The sequence below is a fragment of the Chiloscyllium plagiosum genome, chromosome 11 (assembly GCF_004010195.1).
Source record: "Chiloscyllium plagiosum isolate BGI_BamShark_2017 chromosome 11, ASM401019v2, whole genome shotgun sequence".
Lineage (NCBI taxonomy): Eukaryota > Metazoa > Chordata > Chondrichthyes > Orectolobiformes > Hemiscylliidae > Chiloscyllium > Chiloscyllium plagiosum.
Window position 1 is genome coordinate 74,083,846 of NC_057720.1, and position 18,807 is coordinate 74,102,652.

At 39.0% G+C, this 18,807-nt stretch overlaps 1 protein-coding gene across 1 annotated transcript in view; it reads right to left on the bottom strand.

Annotated features, from left to right (window-relative positions):
- The window catches only part of cdc73 (cell division cycle 73, Paf1/RNA polymerase II complex component, homolog (S. cerevisiae)), a 319,379-nt gene that overhangs the window by 223,159 nt on the left and 77,413 nt on the right, over nucleotides 1-18,807 (bottom strand). Inside the window, exon 10 of the mRNA XM_043699805.1 lies at nucleotides 7,431-7,495. Coding sequence (XP_043555740.1) covers nucleotides 7,431-7,495 — 65 coding nt within the window. The remainder of the gene's footprint in view (nucleotides 1-7,430; nucleotides 7,496-18,807) is intronic.

Consider the following 18,807-nt stretch of genomic DNA (forward strand, 5'->3'; position numbering starts at 1 on the left):
CTGATAGGGGAGGGGAGGGAAATATATCCCTGGTGGTGGGGTCCGTTTGGAGGTGGCGGAAATGACGACAGATGATATGATGTATATGGAGGTTGGTGGGGTGGTAGGTGAGGACCAGTGGGGTTCTGTCCTGGTGCAATTGGAGGGGCGGGATTCAAGGGTGGAGGAGCGGGAAGTGGAGGAGATGCAGTGGACTGCATCGTCGATCACGTCTGGGGGTAAATTGCGGTCTTTGAAGGAGGAGGCCATCTGGTTGTTCGGTATTGGAATTGGCCCACCTGGGAGCAGATGCGGCAGAGGCGAAGGAATTGGGAATATGGGATGGCGTTTTTACAGGGGGCAGGGTGGGAGGAGGTGTAATCTAGGTAGCTGTGGGAGTCGGTCGGTTTATAGTAAATGTCTGTGTTGAGTCGGTCGCCCGAGATAGAAATGGAGGGGTCTAGGAAGGGGAGGGAGGAGTCTGAGACGGTCCAGGTAAATTTGAGGTCGGGGTGGAAGGTATTAGTAAAGTGGATGAACTGTTCAACCTCCTCGTGGGAGCACGAGGTAGCGCCGATACAGTCATCGATGTAGCGGAGGAAAAGGTGGGGGGTCGTGCCAGTGTAGCTGCGGAAGGTGGACTGTTCCACATATCCGACAAGCTATGGCTACTTCCCAAACCCCTCAACTCATTCAGTCATTAGCTCCACTTCCCAATCACTGTAACCTCTCCCCCACTTCACAGACCCATGCAGTAACTTCTTCTCCTGCATTTCTGACATCCAGGCTTATGCACTGCCAGTATTTTCTCTCCTATGTTTGCTGCTGGGAGACCCACAAGTCGGATACAATACAGTATGTGGGACTAGGGAATAGCTGTTTGCTGGTCATTGATGTTTCATGTACTTTTGGAAGCTTTCAAAGACAAGTTTGCTTATTATACCATGTAGCTTGAATCCTGTTAATAGTAAAAGGGTGGTATGTGGGACCTGAATAAGGGCTCTTTATACAAACAGAGTATAAGGAATAAATAGAATGAACGACATATGCAAACTCAGTTTTGGGGATTCAGTTTGGTAGTCATGACTGAAGATAGACAATGATGGAACTAAATATAGTGAGTTATAATGTCACCAGAGAGGAGGAGGAATCCAGTGGAGTACAGAAATAGTATTAACCATTAAGAATAAAATCATTTCTATTCTTAATAGTTAACACTATTTCTGTACTCAACCAGAATACAGGGAGAATTTACATTATTTTAATATTATGCTTCCATTATTCTTTGGCTCGGGGACAAGTTTATCTGGATTCTAATGTATGGCAAAAGGCTTATTCAGCGAAATTCTCCAAAAAAAATGCAACAGTAATAAGTCTCTACAGAACAACAGCTTTTCTGGTGATTTATGATTATAAACAATGAACAATCTCAGGTCCATAAAGAAAATAATCAATCAAATGTCCACAGTTCATCAGAAGTAGAAGAGTGCTGATACGTGGATACAAAATACTCAAATCATCAAAAGTCATCAATACAAATCACTTATAATCACCTATGTCTTTATACTGTACATATAAATATTTATGTTTTCAATCATAACCATTAATCAAATCCCCATTCTTTGTAAAATAGTACATGTACACAAATAAAAATGTAATATGTTCCAAGCGTGTGTAGACGGATTGAAACATTCATCCAAAATACAAGTCCTTTGTGTACATCAGATCACAATATTAACTCTCAAAGAGTGACCACAGCAGAAAAGTTCTAAAGACTCTTGGCACCCAAAGGAAAAAAAATCTCTTTCCCTTTGTCTTAAATGGGCATTCCCTCAGTTTCAAATAGTGGCCACTATCTAGAGATTTTTATCACAACAGAAAACATTTTCTCCACATCCACACTGTCAAAATCCTTGAGTGGCTTATACGTTTCAATCAAGTCATGTCTTCCCTTATCTACACTCCACGGATACAAGCCTAGCCTATCTAATTTGTCCTTACAAGATAGCAATCACCCCACGCATACATTCCAGGTCAGTCTAGTAAACTTTACTCAAACTATTTCTAATGCATTTTCATCCTTCCACACATAAAGAGACCAATAATATAGTGTTAATAATATAGCACCTTTAATATGATAAAGCATCCAAAAGTCCTTCCTTGTGGCTTTTTCAATCAAAATATATGACCACATCACAAAACGAGATATTAGCACAGATAACCTAAGGCTTTCTTAAGGTTTTGTTTCGTTACTTAATCAAAAAGGTCACGAAAAACCCAAGTCTAGCAGCACCTGGGTTAATATTTGAGGTCAATGACCTTTCATTTGAACTGAAATAAAGTATTAAATATTTTTTAAACCTGTAGTAGGGAGACAGAAGAACAAAGCATATCTGTGATGAGGTGGAGGCCAGGAGAAATTAAATTTAAAAATTAATGATGTAACTAACCAGAGGGTGTGAGGTGGGGAGAGGGAAACAGTAGCTAACAAAGCAAAAGGATCACAAAAACTGAAGTTGCTGCAAAAGGTTAGCAGGTCTGGCAGCATCTGTGAAATTTGAGTTATCCAGACTCGAAACATTAACTCTGATTTCTCTTCACAAATGCTGGCAGACCTGCTGAGCTTTTCCAGCAACTTTTGTTTTTGTTTCTGACTGCTTTTTTGACTTTGAAGCAAAAGGATAAGGTTGCAGGGCAGCTATCTGGGTCATCATACCAACAGACAGAGTGTACTGATTTAGAAAAATAGCATTGAATCAGGTCAAAGGGAAAAGTGCTAAAAAGGCAAAATTAATAGCTCTTAACTCAAATGCCTGGAGTAATTGGAATAAAAATTAGTGAAGGGATATGTGCTTATTGCCATTATGGAGACAAGGTTACAAAGAGATAGAAGTTGGAAACTAAATACTCAGGGGTATGTCTAATTTTGAAAGAACAGGCAATAAGTGAAAGGTGATGGGGTAGCTTTGTTACTATGAGTTGGAATAGGTATGATAGCAAGAAATGACTTCAGATCAGAAGATGTAGAACCCATAAAAGTGGAAGAAAGAAACAATGATGGGAGGAAGGCTCTGGTGGGAATAGTCAATAGGCCCCTAAAAGTAGATATACAACAGGAAAGACAATAAATCAGGAGATAATGATGACATTGTTAAAAAAGCAGTGTATAAATCATGTGTGACTTTATCTTTCCTGTAGATTGGGGAAAATCAAATAGACAGAGATACCCCCAGGAAATATTCATAGAGAATATTCTACAGTTTCATTATCCTCAGAGAAGAAATTCCTCTTCATCTGTCTGAAATAGGTGAATCCTTACTTTAAGGTTATGCACTCTGGCCCTCGATTCTCCCACAAGTGGAAACAATCTCTCAGCACTTACCTTGTAAAGCCCCCTAAGAATCCTGTATGTTTCAATAAGGTCACCTCTTATTCTTTTAAAACAGACTCAACCTATCCTAATAAGAAAATCCCTCCATATCCAGGATCAACCTCATGAAACAAACAGAGAATGCTGGAGAAACTCAGCAAGCCTGGTAGCATCTATGGAAAAAGAAAAAAAAGAGTTAACATTTCAAGTCCCATGTTACTCTTCTTCAGAACTCACGAGTAATACCAGACTTGAAACATTAACTCCATTTCTCTCTCCACAGATATTGCCAGATTTGCTGAGTTTCTACAGCATTCTCAGAGTTTATTGCAGATTTCCAGCATCTGCAGTATTTTGCCTTTAATAAACCTAGTGAATCTTCTGTCAACTGCCCCCAATGCCAGCATTGGTCGGCTTGTCAAAGGAAAACAAAGTTATTCACCGTTTGTCTAGATGCAATCTAACTACTGTCTTGCATAGTTTCAGCAAAACTTCCATATTTTCAAACCCGATGGAAAATATGGAAGTTTTGCTGAAACTCTGCAAGACAGTACTTAGATTGCATCTAGACAAATGGTGAATAACTTTGGTCGGCTTGTCAGAGGAAAACCATGCTGGCATTGGAGGCAGTTGACAGAAGATTCACTAGGTTGATTAAAGGCAAAATACTGCAGATGCTGGAAATCTGCAATAAACTCCGAGAATGCTGTAGAAACTCAGCAAATCTGGCAATATCTGTGGAGAGAGAAATGGAGTTAATGTTTCAAGTCTGAAATAAAAGTCACCATTCCATTTGCTTTTGCTATTACCTGCTGGTTTTGTCTGACAGCTTTTTGGTATTTATGCATGAAAACCTTCCACCCCAAATCCCTCTGTGCTGCACCTTTCTGCAACCTTCCCCATATAAATATCTAGATCATCTGTTCTTCCTGCATAACTTCACAATTACTCGCGATATATTCCACCTGCCAAGTTTTGCCCTGAGGTAACTTGACTTTATCCCCCTGTAAACTCTTTGCAACATCCTTATCACTTGCCTTTCTAAATGTCTTTGTCACTCACAAACTCGCCAATAGTATATGCCAGGCTATGGCCATCTTCAATACAAGACACCCTAGCTAGTGCCCCTTGACTTTCAATAGCTATACCATCACTCAATCCCCCACTATTAACACCCTAGAGGTTACTATTGACTAAAAACTCAATTGGGCTAGCCATATAAATAGTGGCAACAATAGCAGATCAACAGTTAAGAATGCAGCAGCAAGTAACTCACCTCCTGACTTCCCAAAGCCTATACACCATCTGAAAAATGTGTTGCTGGAAAAGCGCAGCAGGTCAGGCAGCATCCAAGAAGCAGGAAAATCGACGTTTCGGGCATAAGCCCTTCTTCAGGAATGAGGGGGGTGTGCCAAGCAGGCTAAGATAAAAGGTAGGGAGGAGGGACTAGGGGGAGGGGCGTTGGGAATGCAATAGGTGGAAGGAGGTTAAGGTGAGGGTGATAGGCCGGAGAGAACGTTTATAATTCTTTTCATAATTTTTAAACTTTCAATTAGATCATCCAAAAATTTCCCATTTTCAAATCAATCATTAATTTCATCATTGCTCATATTTCTGGAATTTAGTTTTCTTAACTTTTAACTTTAGCATCCACTTGAGGGCAATTGGCTAATCCAAACTAATAATCAAGATCTTAATGTGGAGGGGACAATTTTAAAGCTTGCAGGTGCTGACTTAGAGAGTCTCTCTCTTCAAAATTATTCTTCCTTGTTAAAAGTCATAATGACCCAAGTTGAATTGTTGAGAACTTTGTTCATAATTTATCAACTGGATAAATGTCCACAAATAACCATCCTTCCATTTAACTTTAGTTGAACTACTACTCATGAGCCCTTACTGCAGTCATTGATATACAAGGTGAACTTTGTCAATATACTTTTTAAACTCTAAATGTACAAAATCAATCTCTGAATTTATGCTCATTCCCTTTAAAGGTGCTTACCCAAAATTGTTCTGAAGACCTGCCCCAAGATTAATACTAAAGTTACTTCCCGATAATCTGATGTCACTTGGTTCATTTCAATAAACAATAAAATTCATTAGTCTGTAACTGGAGGATGTCAACCCTCAAAATGATCAGCTTTGCATTTCAAAAAGAAAATTATACAAACCACTGTACTAGCTCAGTGAAAATGACTTGGGTCCCTTTCCCCTGTGACCAAATGACTGCAGTCTGAACAAAGAAACGCAGGGTTCTCAAAGTTTAAGCCATAGGAAGCTTCTTTAGTTTCTTTCTTACTTCCAAGAATTTAATTTTGGTGAGAGTGACAGAAGATTCCTTGTTCATAGACAGTAGCCAAGAAATTTGCCAAATATTTGCACAGTTTTAAAACAAAGAAGAAACAATGTAATTGTAGATCAGTTCCCTGAATTAAAAAGTCTGGTTACCTTCTACATAATGTCTTTTAGGACAACTGACAGGTTAAAAGAAAAGGAGGGTCACTGGACTTGAAACCTCTGTTTACTCTTCACAGATGCTGAGTTTCTCCAGCAATTTCTGTTTGTGACATATGAAACACATTTGATTTCAAGTTCAAGTTGTCACTTGTAGTCCACACAAGTCAATTGACAAATCGCATGCGAAATAACATTAGACAGAAAAACAATGCTGTTTTGGTGATCACACAATAGCCCCAATGTGATCACAATTCAACAGTCTGTCCTGCTGTCTAAAGTAGAGAGAACAAAAACACTTCAGTAAAGACTGCATAAATTATATAAGTCAGAAGCAGCAAACATCAGCAAGTATGAAGTTTTCATTTGTTGGAAAAATTTACATTAAGTGCATTCTAAGAATAATGAAAAACTTTGATATCCTTTGTATTTCAGGGAAAAAAAATTAAACTATGTACTTGTTTCAGAGTACAGAGAGATGCAGCAAAGTGCCTGTAAAATACAATATCAAATGAAAAGGAATTCACTATTACGTATTTCTAATGTCTATGTATTTAGTCATTATTAACCATATTCAGTTTGAATAGTGTGATCAGCACAAAAGAAGAAATAAGAAGCAAGTGACTTACACTATTAATTACATAACTCTATATTTCCTTGGCAATTTTACCATCACTAACAACAGTTAGAAAGTAATTATCATGGCCCCAGCACCATTAAAATTAATGGTCTATTGCACATTTTATGTATTTAGGCTGGTTTTCATGCGGCTGTCACTTAAGGATAAAAATTATGGCGCATCACTGAATCCACATGTTTAAAGATTAAATCAAGTGATAGCATAATATTGTACTGCTTTTTTGGCCAATTTATCTTTTTACTTCACAGTAACGCCTGCTTCAGGCAAGTCACCTCCTGCTTCCCATAAGTAACGTGCAGCCTTGGAGGGTAATGCTATCCTGTGGCAACCCAACTTATCTCTTCCTACTCTGAAGAAGCTAACAGTAAAAGAGGCAATTACCTAATTAAATACACATTTTTTATAATGGATTGTCAGGAATTACAGCAGCATTTGTCACAAAGAATTATCATTTAGAATTATTTCAGAGTCAAGATGGATCAGACTTTCAGGAAAAGACTCAAATCAATCAAGGATTTCACTTCAACTGCTTAGATTAAAGCTTAAAAATGTAGTCGCTTAAATTAACCACTAATGATTACATCACTGAACCAGTAGCAGTAGTTTGGACTAAAGATTTAAAGACATGAGTTCAAATTCCATTATATCAGCGAGAGAATTTGAATTCAGTTAACAAACTAAAATTTCTATCATGATCAAATTAAATGACCAGATTCAGATTGTCAAAAAAATCATATTTGGTTCAAAAATCCTTACCTAAACTAGCTTGTGACTTCAGTCCCCACAACAACGCGGTTACTACTTTATTGTCCTCCAAAATTGTCTAGCAAATTAACACCCACTAAATTAATTCTCAAGGCAGCAATTTGCTATTTCTCTTCTTCCAGATTGTTCGAATGGAGCAAACTCAACCTTTTGCATTTTTTAAAATTTAAATGTTAATTACCTGCTGACTTTCAATCCATAAAACTGGGAAACACCACTTACCGTCACAGATTTGAGTGTCATACCATGGTAGGTGCCCATTGTATCAATCTTGAAACCTTCAGTTTCTGGGAAAAAAGAACAATCCATTTTATGGATAAAGTGAGAAGAACATTTAACAGCTCATCACCACATTCAGCTTTAACAGATACATCAATGCAAATCAAGATACTATGTAAATAGATACAGCACTGCTCTCATCAGAGAGGAATGCAAGAAAGGAAGGGGCATGGCAAAAAGAACAGTGGCAGTACAAACAGCAAAAAGTGTACAGTACATTGTTGCACATTTATCCCAATTGAACCTCACGTCAGGAATTAGATTTCACCAGAGGTCATCCTTAATCACATGCAAATATATATTTAAAGGCAACACATTTTACTAAGAAAGTTGAACAGCAACCAAAATTATAATTTCTAACTGAAATGCCCTGACTTAACCTAATGCTAAGGTCAATTTTATCACTGTACCAAACATCCTCCTCATTGGAGATCAACAAGCTCATATAAGGCAGAAATGAGACTGGAACATTCGTATTTGCCAAAGTTGATTTTACCATGAGATTTCACCATTATAGCTGTAAGTTTCCCACTTTGGTGGATCATCCAAGTTTATATCTGATGTAATTATGTTTTATTATGCTAGAACATTAAACAAAAGAGGCCAAAAAACACTAACACAAGCTGAATTACATAAATGCTCCTAAACATTGTCTAAAAATCCTGTTTTTTAATTCACTAATAACAAATAAAAGGTAGATAAGTTGCACAAAGCAAGGAAAATATTCCAAAAACTTACAAAAGAAACTCTTCAGACAAATAAAAAGAGTCAATAAAGACAATTTCGTCTTAGTTCTAACAAAGTCAGCAGCACCAAGAAAATGTTATTCTATGAAACTCTAACAAAACTGTTGATTGATTCAAACATTTGGAAAGCCTGTGATAAAAACCTGCCTCATTAACCAAATTATAGAGACAATACTGCAACCATCTCCTTACAATGTTTGGCACTTTACGGCAGAACTTGTGTTGTGAATTAAACATGCATACCTGAATTTGGATGATGCATCCAACTTTTCTTGCTAAGAACATTTGTGGTAATTCAGCAGCAAACACCTAAATAAGAGAGTTTAAGTTGCCTGCTCCTACCTTGCACTGAAAACCTGGAACTGGGTAGAGCTTAATCTGAAGGGCTTTTGCCCGAAACGTCGATTTCGAAGCTCCTTGGATGCTGCCTGAACTGCTATGCTCTTCCAGCACCACTAATCCAGAGCTTAATCTACTGCTATTCCAATCTATAACTTGCAAATGTTTAGTACCATCATATGCATAAAATGTAATTTCACAACTCTGCTATTGTTTCCATTATGGTACAAGCAGGCCACAAGACCAAGAACCTGTGGCAATTTAACAAGGGAGGCGCAGATTCAATCTTTCACAATGGTGAATTAACAACTTGACTTCATATAGCATCTTTAAAAAGGTAATAAAACGTTCCAATGTCAAGCATGCTGCTTAGCGAAGGTGGGTAAGATTGCAGAAAATGCTATTCTTTATTCTCACTTTCTCACAAGAATTACAGAAGAATCTCGATTATCCAAATATCAATTATCCGAAAATCGGATTATCCGAAGGAGATCTCGAGGTCCCGATAGAAACATTACATCAAATACGTGTTTCCAACAGTGATCATGTCTTTTGTTGACAGTGATTAAACAGGCACTGTCTCCAAATGGCTGACAGCCCGCCCTCTCTCTCTCTCTCTCCCCCCCACACTTTCCCTGGGGTTCTACAGAAGCGTGTACCCTAAACCCCCCCCCCCCCTTCCCTTCCCCAGATAATCTGACCAACATTGTCCTGCACAGGGCAAACGTGGAACCTGTCAAAAAGTGGTGTGCGCGTGCATGCATGCGTGTTTGCTATTTGGAGACACCCCACAAAGGCAGCAGCAGCAGTCCTGTTGTTGGTGTACAGCCTGGGGTGGTGGGGAGGTGTTGGAGGGGGTTGGTGGGTCAGACAGCAGTGTTGGACAGGGTTGGGGGGAGCCGGAGGACGGTGTTGGACAGGGGCAGGGTTTCACACGTTGTGTGCTTCTGCAGTATCTTTAACGGGGAGCAGACTTAAAAAAACTCCGAGCCCCAGAGGAAAGGCATTTAATTGATTAACCAAATAGTCAATTATCCGAACGAAATAGTGCCCGCCGATCTTGTTCAGATAGTCGAAATTCCCCTGTAGTTGGAATTTTCTGGGTCTACCAGCACTCTAGCAAAATGTTTATCCATGTGGGATTTTTATACATCAAATGCAGCTCATAATCAGAGATGTATCAATAATAGAGAATTAACACATTAACAAATTAGCAATGGGAAAGTGGCAAAGCTCCTAACAGAATGAATTACTCAATGATACCCATTAACTTTGGTTTAATACAATGCAGGTAATCATAACTAACATTTAACAAATGGTTACCACTACAAAGGAAACAAAATAGAGTAGACCATTTGGCCCCGGACACTGTCAACACAATCACGGCTTACCTTTTGCTTCAGCTCATCTGTTGCTTCTCATCCCCTCCCCTTGTCACTTAATGCCTGACAGAACAAAGTCTTTGGTGAACTTAGAAACACTCAATGATTGGAATTCCATACCCCAATTCTCTCCTCAAAGATTTACACCCTTTTAGTGAAGAAATTTCTCCCTTTCCCAATCCTCAATTTAAAAATTAAGTAGAGTCCAGGGATGTACAGGCTATATGGATTAGCCATGGTAAATGTGGGATTACGGGGATGGGGACAGGGGTGGGGGGAGGTTGAATTAACATAGTCTAATGAATCAGATATAGAAGTTCAAACATAGTTAAGCAAACTCATTCTGCTCATTCTCAAAAGAACAATTGCAATTAGCTTATGGAACTGTTGGCATGTAAATTAGCTCATGTGAGAGAATTGCAGAAATGTATTTTCCTATTATCTTCATGTTAAATGGAAGATTTACTGGAAAACTGTATTGGATTCAATTCCATCCCTTATAAATTAAACTGGCTTTTAACCATGTTTCCCGTCTTAATGAAATATATCTCACTTCTTTCAAAATTAGACAAGGCAACATTTATTAAATAAAAATAGCAAACAGGCCCATGAAGATGCCTATAATTATCTCCATATTATAGGATCAATAATCTCACTATTAGATTATAAAGTGCATTCTTGGATCACTTAAAGCAACAAGTAACATTAGGCCTGAGAATATGATTTGTGAAATTTATAACACGAGTTTAGAGTAGTATGAACATTATCTGGGGTCAGGTTGCCCATCATCACAGCAGAATCAGCATAGAACATGTGAAAACCTGGAGAGCTGAGGGAAAATGAAGGAACTAAAACAGAAAATACTCTGCTTTTTATTATTTTACAAGACATTCAATAATAATATGCAGAGTATATTCCAATTGTTAATTTTACTTTTTTAAAAATTAAATCTGTAAACTAGAATTGGCTTCTTTTAAAAGATTGAGTCACCATGTTTGATCCTGAGAATGGATATTCAATTTATTCAGAACCCTTTTCTTCATCAATATTAGTCTAAAATTTGCTGGTTTCGGAAAATCAAGTTACATGAACAAGACAAAAACGAGATAACATAGAAGACTTGGTGAAATCCTAATGGTTACAAAGGTCAGTGGTTTTTCAAGTTTTTTTTGTTTGACAAAAGGAATGTGTACATGTGTTTAGACTGAAGCATTGCAACTCAACAGTAATGGACTAGTTGAAAGTGAGGACTGCAGACGCTGGAATTACAGTGTGGTGCTGGAAAAGCACAGCAGGTCAGGCAGCATCCGAGGAGCAGGAGAATCGATGTTCCGGGCAAAAGCCCTTCATCAGGAATGGACTAGTAATGGATTAGTGTCACGACTTTAAATGCATAGCTTCTTTGTATGAAAAGTCTGGAAAAACAGCATGCGGCACAGTAAAAATGCAGCTAGCTCAGAGAAGAAGCTGATTAACCAATGAATAGAAATTGAGACCGAGCAAGTTGAATACCTGTTCTGGTATGATCTTTGGACAAGTTCACTTGTGATTGTAAGCATTGTGCCGGTAAGACTTTTGCAGTATTTTGTTGCAATGTACTTTGTTTTTATAAACAACATTAAGAATATTCCATTGTTAGAAATATCTAAGTTTACTAACATCCAGAGTAAACACAATGGATGAGGGAGGGTAAGTGGGAATAAACTATTGAATGGAAAGGCTATTGTCTAATTGCAATAATAAAGAATCCTCAAGATTTCTAAGTCCTGTTCAAAGTTTGTGCGAAGATTTGTAGCTCGGGTGCTCGTTGCTGTGGTTCTGTTCGCCGAGCTGGAAGTTTTTGTTGCAAACATTTCGTCCCCAGGCTAGGCGACATCATCAGTGCTTGGGAGCCTCCTGCGAAGCGCTTCTTTGATGTATCCTCCGGCGTTTATAGTGGTCTGTCCCTGCTGCTTCCGGTTGTCAGTTTCAGCTGTCCGCTGTAGTGGTTGGTATATTGGATCCAGGTCGATGTGTTTGTTGATGGAGTTTGTGGATGAATGCCATGCCTCTAGGAATTCCCTGGCTGTTCTCTGTCTGGCTTGCCCTATGATAGTAGTGTTGTCCCAGTCGAATTCAGTGCTAAACCCCTTCTGAACCACCCTGTCTGCATGTGACACATACTTCAAAGACCAGAACCCCTCGGTCTCTTTGTTCCATATCACTATCCGAGGCCCAACCTTTAATCAGTGTAAGTCCTGCCCTTGTTTGTTTTACCAAGATGTAATATTTTGCATTTATTCCAATCCAAAAAATCACAAACATCCTTCGAGTATAAAGGCAAGAATAGTATACTTAAGAATAAAATAAGTAAGGCAAAAAGGGGACAGGACACCACTTTGGCAAATAAGGTAAGGAATAGGGAAAGGGTTTTTAGAAATACATTAAGACCAAATGGGTCACTAGAGAGAGAATTGGCTACCTTAAAGATCAGCAAGGCAGCCTATGTGTGGAGACATAGGAGATTATGGTTGTTGGGGGGGATACTAAACGAGTGGCATCAGTGTTTACTGTGGAGAAGGACGGATTTGTAGAGGTTGTCAAGATTAGAGATCGTGAGGATGATGAGATGGGAGGAGATTGAAGGGTATTACAGAGATGTTTGTGATACCCGAGATAGTGATGGTTCTGAGGTGAGAGAGGATTTCTAGAGATAAGGAAGAGTTTAGTCTGGATGAGGTGACAGTGATCTGGGGAGTTGTGAGCATGGAGGAATTCAGTGATAGCGAGAGTTAGTCATAATGTTATACAGCACAGTAACAGACCCTATGGTTAAACCAATCCGTGTCGACCATAATTCCCAACTAATCTAATCGCACCTGCCTCCGCTTGGTCCACATTCATCCAAATATTTCCTATTTATGTACTTGTCTAAATGTCTTTTAAACATTGTAATTGTATTCACAGCTGCCTCTTTTTCTGCCCTGGCTAGGCTACATCATCAGTGCTTGGGAGCCTCCTGCGAAGCGGCAGGGACAGACCACTATAAACACCGGAGGAAACATCAAAGAAGCGCTTCGCAGGAGGCTCCCAAGCACTGATGATGTCGCCTAGCCTGGGGACGAAACGTTTGCAACAAAAACTTCCAGCTCGGCGAACAGAACCACAGCATTTCTAAGTCCTTTCAGATAGTTACTACTCAACTTTTTTGGCATTGTACTGAACATATAATGACATACGACACAAAAGAGAATGGTTCTAAACTAGGAAAGGGATAGCACTACTCATTCACAACACTGACACAGCTCAAAGCCTTGTCACGTCCAGAATGAAGAGTCCTCTCAAACAGAATTTAAACCAAAAAGTAGAAAGTAAAAAATAAGATTTAGAACATTTGTAATTAGCAATTTAAAAATTGGGGAAACTGGAATCAGGATAGGAAAGAGAGTGAAGTTAAAAAAAAAACCCACAGGAGTTAACTTCTGATCAAATGAGAATACATCCTCAGGAAATAAAATTTTCTTGGGCAACAATAATAAGTGATTAGAGCATTAAAATTTACCTAAATGCACCAGCCATAACATTTTCTTATTTATTTTGAGTATTTAGTGGCCAATTAGTTGTACTGCAACTTCACATCCAGCCTAGTGATTTGATTCTATTGTAGCCCAGCCTGCCAAGGAGTAGGATAAATCAAGTCAAAGAACTTCCAGATGTTAAAGTGTGCCTCCGCATGCTTCAGAAACAGCTTCCCAATTTACGCTATGATCCCAGTGACTGCTGACAACCTTACTTTCATTCTAACACAAAACCAGGTCGACATCTACACTAAATCATTCTACTTGTTTATATCAGCTTCCATGATCTGATTAAACAATCAGTTTGCAAATATACCAGCACAGTATTTTGGATACTGAAAGGCATTTTAAACTACTATTCTGGGGTTGGGGAGTCCAGAACTAGAGGGCATAGGCTTAGGGTGAGAGGGGAAAGATATAAAAGAGACCTAAGGGGCAACTTTTTCACGCAGAGTGGTGAGTGTATGGAATGAGCTGCCAGAGGATGTGGTGGAAACTGGTACAATTGCAACATTTAAGAGGCATTTGGATGGGTATATGAATAGGAAGGGTTTGGAGGGATATGGGCCGGGTGCTGGCAGGTGGGACTAGATTGGGTTGGGATATTTGGGCAGTATAGATGAGTTGAACCAAAGGGTCTGTTTTCATGCTGTACCTCTATGACTCTACTAGGGATGACCTTGGTAATATTATTCATCATCAATGACCTTGCATTTAATATTCACTTTCAACAATTTTGGCACTTTCCAAAAGAAAGTGACAATCGATGTAGTCAATTTAGAAGACACTTGATCAAGGTTGCAGCAACCAACTTTTGTAGCAAGGACACACACAAACAACACACACCAATGCAATAAAGAGCTGTTTTTTTTTTAAATACAGTGCCGGTTGCAAAATAAATATTAGCTAAAACCTGGAAGTTTCCACTTCTCCAACTCTTCTCACCTCAAACCCCTGCCACCACCCCATTCATCTTCAAATAATATCATGGGAATCTACTAATGTCCTGCTGAATAACATTTCAGCCAAAAGTGAAACTTCAGTGCAATATGCTGTCAAAACAGTACTGACTGCATTGAAGTACCCATCTAGCATTTGTGCTCATGAGTGGTGTCAGGTCCATGACTGCTAAGCTCAACAGTGAATGAACTATCGCAAAGCCAGGGTCAACACCAAATGTAATGAATTAATAATTAAATTGAATAATGTCTTAAGTAAATAAAAAAGACAACATTTAATTACAAGTATGCAATATTATTGTAATTTTAGTGTAATCAAGATTCAGTCACTACAAAGTATATCTCGAAGAGAAAACAGCACATTTAATTTTGCTTGCTTTTCATCACATTTATCTATCATTACATCAATAGTAATTGTATTTGCATACAGCCTTTAATATAGTAAAACACACCAAGTTGATTCACAGAATTAATTTAAATTTGACAGACAAATAGACAGAAGGTAACAAACATCTTGGTCAAAGACATAGCATGAAAATTGGAAAGACGGAAAAGTTTCGCATTTGAGGTGAGAAGAGTTGGAGAAGTGGAAATTTAAAAATTAGAACTGCACTGAGCTAATGGAGGGCACAGCAGTAAACCATAGATTAAGGAGAAACGGACATGCAAGAGGTCAGAACTGAAGACTGCAGAGGTTTTAAGAAGTTTAGAGATGACAAGGCCATAGAGGAACATGACAACAAAAAAAGGAATTCTAAAAAGCAAGGTACGGCTGTACCAAACACCAATTCTGTTCAGCCAGAGATGAAGGATGTGCATGTTAGGATATGCGTAGCTGAGTTTTGCATTGAGCTCGAGCTTTCAAAAGGTGCAAGGTGCAAGGCAGACTAGGAGAGCGCAACAAAATAATCCAATCTAAAGGTAACAAAAGCATGAAGATTTATTTCCGTGGGACTTGAGATGAGTCATAGGCAAAGAATGTCAGCATTAGAGAGAAAACAGAAACAAGGACCAGGAATAAACCACTGGCTCTTCAAAATTAGAGTGGTGCTGGAAAAGCACAGCAGGTCAGGCAGCATCCGAGGAGTAGGAAAATCGATGCTTCAGGCAAAAGTCTTTTATCAGGAAGGCTTTTGCCCAAAACATCAATTTTCCTGCTACTCGGATACTGCCTGACCTGCTGTGCTTTTCCAGCACCACTCTAATCTTGACTCTAATCTCCAGCATCTGCAGTACCCACTTCTGCCTCATTTGCTCTTCAAGTCTGCTCTGCCATTCAATTTGGTCATGGTTGATCCTCTATCTCAAAGCCATATTCTCACTTTCTCTCCATATCTCTTGATGCCTTTTTTTAAGTCTCTCTATGTTTAAATAGCAATCTGCCTTTTGATTCAACTTCGTAAAGTGCATAACATCATAATTTCCAACATTAAACTTTATCTACCAAGGTTTTACTCACTCATTGAACCTACCAATATTCTTTGAGGATTCTGGATGCCCTCATTTCAACATCCCTTCACACCTATTGCTGTATTGTCAGTAAATATGAATATATCACACACTACCCCCTCCTCCAAGTCATTAATATCCATAGGAAGTAACTGAGATAATTGGCACTCCTAATCATCTTTGAAACTGAAAGAGACCCATTAATCCTGACTGTCTTCTTTGCATTAACCAATCCTCATTTCGTGCAAATACATTACCCCAATCCTATAAACTCCTACGTCATGCAATAGCTATTTACAGTATGTGGCACCCCATCAAATGCCTTCTGGAATTGCCCTTTATCATCTCTGCTTGTTATATTCTTAAGAACTCACATAAATTTGACAAACATAATTTCTCTTTCACAAAACTATGGTGACTCTGTGTTAAGCTAAATGTCTTGCTCTTTCTTTCTTAGTGGACTACAGAATTTTTAGAAGGACAAACGTTGGACTAACTGGCCTTTAATTATCTGCTTTCTTTCCGTCCCTTTTCCCTCCAAGAGTCACATACTCGTTTCAGCTACTCTCTTCCTTTTTATTTACCAATAGAAACTCTTGCTGTTTGTTTTTAATATTTTTTTCTCAATTAACTTGCATAATCAATTTTTCCCCCTTCTCATTAGCATTTTAACTATCGAAATGCTGATTTCTAAAAACTCCACAATCCATTCGCCTATCACATCCTTTTTGCCAATTTACATATCTTAAGATTTTCATTGGATGCACTCCTTGACCATCTTTGTTAACCATGGATGGTTCATCCTTATCATCATGTCCTTTTTATCAGAATAAATCTTTGCTAGATCTTTGTAAAATATCTGCTTAAACGTTTGCCACTGCTCATCTACTAACCATCCCTTAAAATCTATTTAACCAGCCTGTTCGAGACAGTTTTCTTCATAATTCTGCAATTGTCAGAATTAAAGTTGAGGACACTGGTTCGAGAACCAAGTTGCTTACACTCAAAACAAATCTGAGATTTTATTATGTTGTAATCTCTACCTCCTAGAGCAACCTTAACTCTATCATAGTACTCAATCTAAAATAGTCTGCTCCCAGATAAATTCTGCATCTTAGTACGATAAGAAACAAACCCTTATGTATGCCCATGTTTCATCAGTATGCAGATTAAAAATCATCCATGATAATTATTGTTCCCTGCTTACATGCCTCCATTGCTTCTCATTTTATACTTTGCGCTACAGTGAGATTATAAGGGCACATTAATGCTCCCACCTGTGACTTCTTTCCCCTGCTATTCCTATTTCCACCCAAATAGATTCCACATCACAATCTATTGTAGCTATATCACTACTCGTGACCACAGATACCTTCTTTTATTAACCATACAACCCCAACTCCTTTCCTTTTTTAGCCAGTCATGCAGAACATCAGTTAGTTGGTCACCCTGAAACCATATCTTTGTTATCAGTATAAAGTCATATTCAGGTTATATCTTGTTACAAACACTGCATGCATTCTGATAAAGAACCATAAGCTTTGATTTTTTTTTCCTGATGAAGAGCTTTTGCCCAAAACGTAGAGGTTTTCTTGCTCCTTGAATTCCCATGCATGTCTCTGTTTGGCTTGCCCTAGGATGGTTATGTTGTCCCAGTGGAATCGGTGTCCTTCATTATCTGTTTGTAAGGATACAAGTGATAGCTGGTCAAGACTCTTGGTGGCAATTTGGTGCTCGTGTACTTTTCTGTTTGCCCTATGCTGTGCTTTTGGCAGTCTTTACATGGCATTTTGTATGTAACGTGTCTCTGCTGTGGGTATGGGATCCTTTATACTTGTTAGTAGTTGTTGTATTTTGATGGTTGGTTTGTGGACTACCATGATATCCAGGTGTCGGACTGGCCTAGAGGTCATTTCTGATAAGTTCTTAATATATGGCAGCATGGCGACTGTACCAAGATGTGTTGTGTCTTTCTGTTGTGGTCTGTCATGTCGGTACCGACAAACGACCCTTTTTTGGGTATGTTATTTCTGAAGATGTGTAGGTGGTGTTCTTTCGCTTTGAGCAGCTCTGTGTGCTGCATTGTGCTGTGGGTCACTTGAACAATGTTCTGATGCAGTTCCATTTGTGGGTGTTGGGATTGTAGCTGTTGTAGTTGAGTACTTGGCCTGTGCAGGAAGCCTCCCTGTATATGCTGGTCTGGAACTCCCCATTGCCCCTTGTGTTCGATCATTCCTGCCAGGAAGGGGAGTCAGTTGTTGTTGTCTTCTTGCTTGGTGAATTTTATGCTGGTGAGGATGTTTTTTTTAATGAGTTTATCGGTTTCCTCGAGCTGCGGGCATTTTCTAATGATAAACGTGTCATTTACATAGCGAAACCACAACTCAGGCTGGATATTTGGCACTGCTGTCCATTCTCGGCTTTACATGACAACTCCTGCTATTAATCTTGATGTCGGTGATCCCATGGGTGTTCCGTTGATTTGTTTGTATACCTGGACATTGAAGATGAAGTGGTTCGTGAGGCATTGATCCAGTAGTTTGAGGATGCTGTCTTTGCTGATGGTGTTGGTGTTGTAGGTTGCCTGCATTCCTGGTCCTTTGAGTAGTGAGGTTAGTGTTTCCTTGGCTAAGGAGGTATCTGTGGAGGTGAACAGTGCTGTCACCTCGAAGGAGACCATGATCTTGTCCTCGTCTATTTTGGTGTCCTTGATGACGTTGAAGAATTCTTGGGCAGAATGAATGAAGTGGGTTGAGTTGTCCACTAGGTGTTTTAGTCTTTGATGCAGTTCGTTAGCTAGTCTGTATGTTGATGTTCCTGGAAGTGAAACTATGGGAGTGAGGGTGCCTCTCATTTGTGTACATGGGAGATTCCATAGAGGCGGTGTG